The following is a 7,396-nucleotide window of genomic DNA, read 5'->3' as shown; positions in this document are numbered from 1 at the left end:
CCTCTGCTCCTCACATATTCACACACATACACACACATTTTGCAAAATTAGGTTCATTTCTATTTAGTTTTTCTTATTTTTTTTTACTTAAAGCTAAACCATTTAATCAAATATTCGTTGCAAGCATTTTTTTTAAGATGCAGCACTACATCCCATCAAATGTGGGTGTGTGTATACACACCCACACACACAGTTCCAGAAATATATATTTTATATTACTAAAAATATCTTATTTACATACCTACACAGTATATGTTAATAATAATAAAAATTTAACAATATATATTCCTAGGAAAGGAACCACCAGGTCGTGAACATTCTTTAAGCTCTACATTCGTTCTGTATTTCCTTCCAGAAAGCCTGCATCCCACCGGCAAGGTGTAAGGGCTCCTTGTATCACACTCCAACCTCAGGTCATTCATTATTATTTCTATTTGTTTTTAAGATGGTGGGGCTCACAGCAGGACTATGGAATCTGCCGTTCCGCACCCAGCTGAAGCGCTGGGCAGGACGCGACTCTCACCCCACCTCTCCATTCCTGGCGCCCGCGCCCCCCGCCTCTGCCCCGCAGTGCGGCCGCGCGTGCGCCTGGGCCCCAGCATCTCGCACCGCCCGGTTGCTGTGGAAACCGCAGAAGGAGGCTGCGTCCGCAGACCTAGCTGTAAGCTGTACCGAGGCCCGGGCATGGAGCTGCCGGATCCGGTCCGCCAGCGGCTGGGAAACTTCAGCCGGACCGTGTTCAGTGACTCCAACCGGACCGGGCCAGAGTACAGCGAGGGTCCGGGTGAGTGGGCGAGGCCCAGCGCAGCGGGTATGGCCTGCGGAGGTCTTGGCGCCGGTTTTGCAGTGGCCAGATTTTGCCCGGCCCTAAAATGGCGGTCTCGCCTTCAGCTGGTTCTCCGCAGTGCGGGCAGCGCCCTGGAGGAGAGGCCGAGCCGTGGGCTGGGGCGGGGGCTGGGACTGGATAACTCCAGGCCTGTATCCCCGACAGGTCCTGAGCTGACGGTGCTGCGGCCTGTCGGGCGAACTGTAAGCCGAGCAGCTGAGGTGGCGCCAGCCTTCTTCAAAAACTAAAAATATAAAATCCGCCTTCGCAGCACATGTCCGGTTTCGCATCCTCTGCGAAGGCCGATGGTTTTTTCCTCTGCGACTTCCGCCCTGGCTTTTCGGGCCGGGATGGAGTGAAAACAGCCTGGGCTGGCTCCCCTTCCCACTCCCCACCCCAGTTAAAATATCTTCTCCTTTTTTCTTTTATTAGCAAAACAAGTACATTCCACCGCAAGTCCGTTTTCTGATGGAAGAGATGGAAAGAACTGCTTTTTTAAATGAGTTCGTTTAAAACCGCTATCCACTTGGGCAAGGCAGCAGCCACACTAGCATCGATTTCAGCAGTCTCGCCCCTTCCCTGCAGTCTCCAACCCCCAACCCCCATTCCCCCATGTATAACTCTTACCCTAGATCTGGTAACAAAATACCACGATGCTGCATTCAACTGGACGGCAAGGGATCACTCAGTTTCCTCCAAAACCGTTTTTCCTTTCTTAAATCATGATGATAGCATACCGTCAACCAGACCCATGTGGTTTTTATCACTGAACTCTGCTAGGGAATAGAAATTTTTCCCTCTTGCTTAGTGTTTAGGATTTTTAAAAGAGAGCAGAGGAAAGTAAAGTCCCATAATTGCATTGTTTTCACCCCAATTTAGGCCTCATCAAGATTTAGGATGTACAAAGAAAAACACAATGTGAAAAATGAGGTTAAGTTTCTAATTCTAGAGCTAAGGCTTAACAGGCACTAAAATTTGATGATGCACGGTATCAGGGGTCAACAGACATCTTCTGTAAAGGGCCAGATAGCAAGTATTTTAAACTTTGCAGACCTTAGATCTCTGTAACATCCATAGATAATGGTAAATGCATAGATGTGGCAGCGTTCCAATAAAACTTTATTTATGGACACTAAAATTTGAATTTCATATGATTTTCAGTGTCACCAAATACTATTCTTTGATTTTTTTCTCCCAACCATTTAAAAATGTGAAAAACCATTTTTAGCTCACTTGCTATACAAAAACAGGCAGCTGGCTGGTAGTTTGCCTACCCCTGATTTATATAATGTTTTAATTTAAATTCAGTTTACAGAACTCAGCTTGTACTTTTGCAAAATTTAGTAAATTCATGTCTTGTGCTATCAAGGTTCATTTACATATTAACTTGATTTTCAATTGCATGATTATAAGTTTGAAATGCTGAAATATAGACATAGCATAACTCTTAAGATGCTCATGTACACAATTTCTAATGAAAACTTCTTTGCAAAATTTGACTAGTTTCTGCTCCAAACATATAAAAAATTTCAGCTTAATTAATTTATCATTTTTTCCCCACATTTTCTTTCTTGTGAATCAGAAGTAGGTTTGATTATTTGCACTGTATTTACAAATTTACACCATTACAGTATCCATTGACCAAGAGTTTTACTGTTGTTATGAAAAAAAAAAATCCTAGGTTAAGTGAGTTGCCTTCAAGTTCAACAAATTTTAAGAATTCATTCTTTTATCAGTGATAATCTAAAAAACAAGGATAAGCAAAGTAAAAAATAAGTATTATCAAAAGTATATCATAATAACAGAAATAAGCTAAAGGAAACCTTGCTGTGAGAAACAATTATTTCTTATATTTTAAAATTATTAAATGACAGATATACCAGCTGTGGAGGAAAAAAATCTGTTTTTAAGAAATTTTAGAGCCTTTATAAATTCTTAACATTTAGGCCAATTGATTTCAAAATATATATCTGTTTTTAAATTGTTAAATTTTAGTCAAATTTAGGATGTATTTGTAGGGCTTGATTTAAAAAATCAAATTTTTAATTTGGGACACTTCTCCCTTACGTAGAAGCATAAGGTATCTCGCAATCAGCCTTAGATAAATGAAGCTCATATATCACAAATGGTTACATTGGTGTCTTTATGACAGTATGTTTCCATTAATTCAGGCACTCTGCTTGTTATGTACCCAGTATAAAGATTTTAGTATAAAGATTTTATTTGAGGGTCTCAAATTTGGGTAGAATGTAGTCTGTGCATACAATGAGGCTGTGTATTAAGTAAAAAAGAAGGAAAGGGGACTAATGTTATCGAGTGCCTGCTAAGTACCAGGTATGGTGGTACGGTGAAATATTTGACACTGTCACTAATCCGCAACCTGTGAGGTACTTTCAGGTTACCATTTTACAGATGAAGAAATTGAGACAGTTTCTGATTGAGAAATTAATTTAAAAGGTTCAATAACTTATCCCAAGTCCGGCATCCAGGGTTACAGGGGTATTTGAGGAGTCAGGAGTTTACTTGGACTCTAAACCTCAATATCTCTTCAGCACACCAGACTGTGTCTAGAGTGAGGAGGGCATGTGGTCCTTTGCTAACACTTTGTTATACACAGGTTAGAGATAAGTACCTAGAGGGGAAGAAATTTCTGTGGGGATGTGACAATAGGATCAAGAAAGGATTTGTGGGAAAAGTGGCATTAAATTGGGTATTAATGAATGGGTGGGATTAGGGTATGCTGAAGAGGGGTGTGTCTATAATTTAGGGGGATTAATTTTTGTATAAGATTAGTTTATATGTGAGAGATTAGTTTTTATGTGTTTTATGTGTTCATTTTATAGGCTCTTTACATAGAACTCCACAAAAGAGGTAATGATCATTATTATCTGTTCAAAAGGATTCAAACAGATATTCCACATTTAATCTGTATCAGTGGTAGTACAAAAAAGTCGACAGGCTGTAATGGCAAAAATGATAAAGTAACTGAAAAATATGAAACATATCCCCAGGAACCCAGTATATGAATTAAATAATATTATGATGAATATTTCCTTTCACTGTCAGTGATTATTAATAGGCTTAAAATTTGGAGTTTTGTTAAAACAATACTGTAGTTATTAATTTTAAGAAACTAAAGGACTTACAGGGCAGTGACCAGGATGAAGAGTTTGGTCTTTTTCTTTGTTTCTTTTGTAGATAATGAAATGGTGTCCAGTTTGGGATTGCAAATGTCACTTTATTTTAACACTTACTTTTTCCCACTTTGGTGGATAAGCAGCATTATGATGCTTCAGATGAAGGTAAGTCTATGCTTTAATACTTCCACTGAGATCTCTTCTGCCCACCCCTGGCATTGTGACGTTGTCAATAAAATTAAAGTTCTTAATATTTGTTTTCTATTTCAGGTCAGTTTTACTGTATGTGAAATTTTACAAACACGTTTATTTTCGTGTGCTTTTGTTTTTGTTTTAGTATTCAATCTTGCCTGATTACTACAAATTCATCGTGGTCACTGTTATCATCCTAATAACCTTAATTGAAGCTATCAGGTTATATCTGGGCTACATGGGGAACCTACAGGAAAAGGTAGGCTCTTCTTCCCTTTGTCTCCTGGCTACATGTTAAGGCAATATGGTTTTCATACTGAGGAAAAGGCAGACAGACGTGGTAGAATGAGCAAAGGCCTGCCTCCAGCTTTACTATTTTTGTCGCCGTAGTCTGTTTGCTGAACCTCTTGAGCCTTGGTTTCTTTGTATATAAAATGGGAAAATATTTATTCCAAAGTTTATTGGGATTAAATGAAATAATTTATACAAAGTACCTGAACATAGTAAGCTCTTAAGAATTGACAGTTTTCCCTCTTCTCACCAGTCTTGAAAATACTTGGTCAACTGAACATGTTTACATACTGATTATGGAAATGGAAGAAAATTATAAATTCAGGGATCCTGTGCCAGGCACATGTTTTCTGAATCATCATGCTGCCTAAGCACTTACAGTTACCAGATCTTAGGGATAATGCCTAGAGATTTCTCTGGTTTTCTAGGCCTTTCATAATTAGGTCCCACCCATGGGCCTCACTGTATTTCTTGCTATTTCCTAACCCATTCCCGGCTGACATGTTGATTCCTAGTCATGCTTATTCCACATTTTTGCTAACTTACTTTCTTGCTTCTTCCTCCTTCTACCCAACCTTAAAAGCCTACATCCTTGGATTCTTTCTTTTACCTACCCTAATCACTCTCTTGTCTTATTTCTTGTAGTATTTAATTCATTCCTCTAAGTGGTGCATTTAGTAATTCACTAAGGCATATCATTCTAGCATCGCTACATTAGCTGCATCAGTTCGTTTTCACTTTTAATCTAGTCGGTAAATTCTTTGAGGACAAGGACCATGTTATACGCTCTTTGAATTACAGAGCTCATAAAGTAGGTTCATAGTGCTGATCTGTGTAAACAGAAGACTGTCCTTTACTGATCTGATTACTCTTACTGTGTGTCATTGCAGGTTCCTGAGTTGGCTGGCTTTTGGCTTTTGAGCCTTTTATTGCAGCTGCCTTTAATTCTCTTCTTGCTCTTTAACGAGGGCCTAACAAATCTGCCCTTGGAAAAAGCGATACACATCATCTTCACTTTGTTCCTTACTTTCCAAGTTGTTTCAGCCTTTCTTACCCTGAGGAAAATGGTAAATCAGTTGGCAACTCGTTTCCACCTCCAAGACTTTGACCGGCTCTCTGCATATAGAGGGGGCATGAGAAGAATGAGATCCTGTATAGAAGAGATTTGACCCAATGCTGTTGAGTGAAAAACTGCAAGATCAGCTCTTCTACCAGACTGTAAGAGGAAAACCTTAGAGTTCTAGCATGAGAAGGAAGACAAAGCAAGTGTTTTGAACTGTATATTCTCTAGATCTGAAATTCCAAAGTTGGGGGCAATGTTGAGACTGTATATGAAAGTAGTAAGTCAACTCTAAATACCTAAAACCTAGATATTGTCCACGTGGTGCCAATTATCTTAATATTTTTGTCATTGACTTTTCAGGTGTGTAGAAACCAGTGTTGGTAGTCACAGGTTACCAGCTTTACAGGACTATTTCTTGTTAGCACCTAAAACTACAAATGTGTATATTTGTTTTAAACTTGCTGGCTGTTCATGTCTTGGCAGTACATCTGAAGCACAAGGCAATTCTTGTCAATATTCTGGTGTATTAAACTGTATTTGTAAATCAAGGCACCAAATTTTCATGTATGCTAGGATTAAATTCTAACGCTCCTCTTAGCTTTTATGTTGAAGTTTAAAAACAGGTGGATTATCATGGTATTTTGAAAATCACAAAATTGTAATTTTCATAAAACGATGTTCAGTATTTATAGTGGTGGTACGCAAGATATCTTTATAATAAATTATGAAATATTGATGTTAAAGTATTTGCAACAAATCATTCCTGTCTTGTATAATTCTGTTGGGGTGTGGGTTTATTATTTTTATTACAGAGTAGTTAGGGAAGAAAAGAGAAAAATATATCCGTTAGAGAGCCTTTTATATAGTGAGCACTGCACTAGGCACGTTAGCCCTTGTGATCTCTTCTACTAAATCATTGTTCACTGAAGAACTCATAGCCAGTAAATACACATGAGGCTTGTTCTGAAAAGCAGGGTTCCTCTTAATACACAATGAGAGCTGAGATGAATAAGGGGACTATACTCATGACCTTAAATCAGGATGTCCCCTTGCTAATGGGAGAAATCTATTTACGGAAGCTCTGTTGAGAATAAAGCTGCATGGGTGTATCTGAACATTATTTTCAGTGATTATTAGATTGTCTTCAGGATATAATATTTTCTTCTTTCCTACAGAGAAATGTGCCTTTATAAGTAATGTATTTTACTGAGAGACAGTTGGGGCTACAATAAAAAGTATTCCTTTCAATTTTCCTTTCCTATAATTCAGGCTCGTCCTAGTATCTCCCTGTTTTGCCTTATTCATTCTTTTATTATTTACTTTTTGAAAGTTTTTTTGAAAAATTCGAAAATGTTTTCGCTTCTCACTATTAGTTACACCTGACTAAACTATGCTAATTTTATTATTTCTGCTTCTTATTATTATATATGAAGTTCAGTCAAAGACTTCTCCCTGGATGCACTGGCCATTTAACTTCTCCCTTCTACTAGAGTTGTAGGTATACTCCAATAATTTGCAATTCAAAATACAATAATGTTTGGATATTTTTTTTAAACTTATATTTATTTGCATTTGTTTTCAATTGAGAATAGATAGGTGATTCTATAAGAAAATATAAAATAAGAACATTAAGCCTATCTAACAGATAAATCAAGGGATAATCAAGAAAGACTCTTCTCTTTAACATTTTTTTTAACTAAGACTTTTTTTTTTTAAGATTTTATTTATTTATTTGACAGATGGAGATCACAAGTAGGCAGAGAAGCAGGTGGGTGGGGGAGGGGAAGCAGGCTCCCTGCTGAGCCAAAGCCCTGATGCAGAGCTTGATCCCAAGACTCTGGGATCATGACCTGAGCCAAAGGCAGAGGCTTTAACCCACTGAGCCAC

The 7,396-nt window shown here is 38.3% G+C and overlaps 1 protein-coding gene across 2 annotated transcripts; it reads left to right on the top strand.

The window, feature by feature from the left end:
• The first annotated feature begins 440 nt into the window (after positions 1 to 440).
• Positions 441 to 7,001, top strand: TMEM17 (transmembrane protein 17). 2 transcript variants are annotated; one of them, XM_032353655.1, is made up of 4 exons: positions 441 to 797; positions 4,025 to 4,128; positions 4,301 to 4,414; positions 5,337 to 7,001. In XM_032353655.1, the coding sequence occupies exons 1-4, from the start codon at positions 446 to 448 to the stop codon at positions 5,613 to 5,615; spliced, it is 849 nt and encodes a 282-aa protein (XP_032209546.1). In that variant the 5' UTR covers positions 441 to 445; the 3' UTR covers positions 5,616 to 7,001. The 2 variants fall into 2 exon arrangements, with proteins under 2 accessions (XP_032209546.1, XP_032209547.1); XM_032353656.1 differs by having other exon boundaries at positions 447 to 784; positions 5,337 to 6,986.
• The last annotated feature ends 395 nt before the right edge of the window (positions 7,002 to 7,396 follow it).

This window comes from Mustela erminea, chromosome 7, assembly GCF_009829155.1.
Source record: "Mustela erminea isolate mMusErm1 chromosome 7, mMusErm1.Pri, whole genome shotgun sequence".
In the NCBI taxonomy this organism is placed as follows: Eukaryota; Metazoa; Chordata; class Mammalia; order Carnivora; family Mustelidae; genus Mustela; species Mustela erminea.
This window is presented reverse-complemented; position numbering and strand designations above follow the sequence as displayed.

What these genes read in the sequence shown, in the direction of transcription:
- TMEM17 (XM_032353655.1), top strand. Translation starts at nt 446, where the DNA reads ATGGTGGGGCTCACAGCAGGACTATGGAATCTGCCGTTCCGCACCCAG. An exon ending in TTATGATGCTTCAGATGAAG is followed by an intron (nt 4,129 to 4,300) that starts GTAAGTCTATGC and finishes TTTTTGTTTTAG; the next exon opens with TATTCAATCTTGCCTGATTA. An exon ending in TGGGGAACCTACAGGAAAAG is followed by an intron (nt 4,415 to 5,336) that starts GTAGGCTCTTCT and finishes GTGTCATTGCAG; the next exon opens with GTTCCTGAGTTGGCTGGCTT.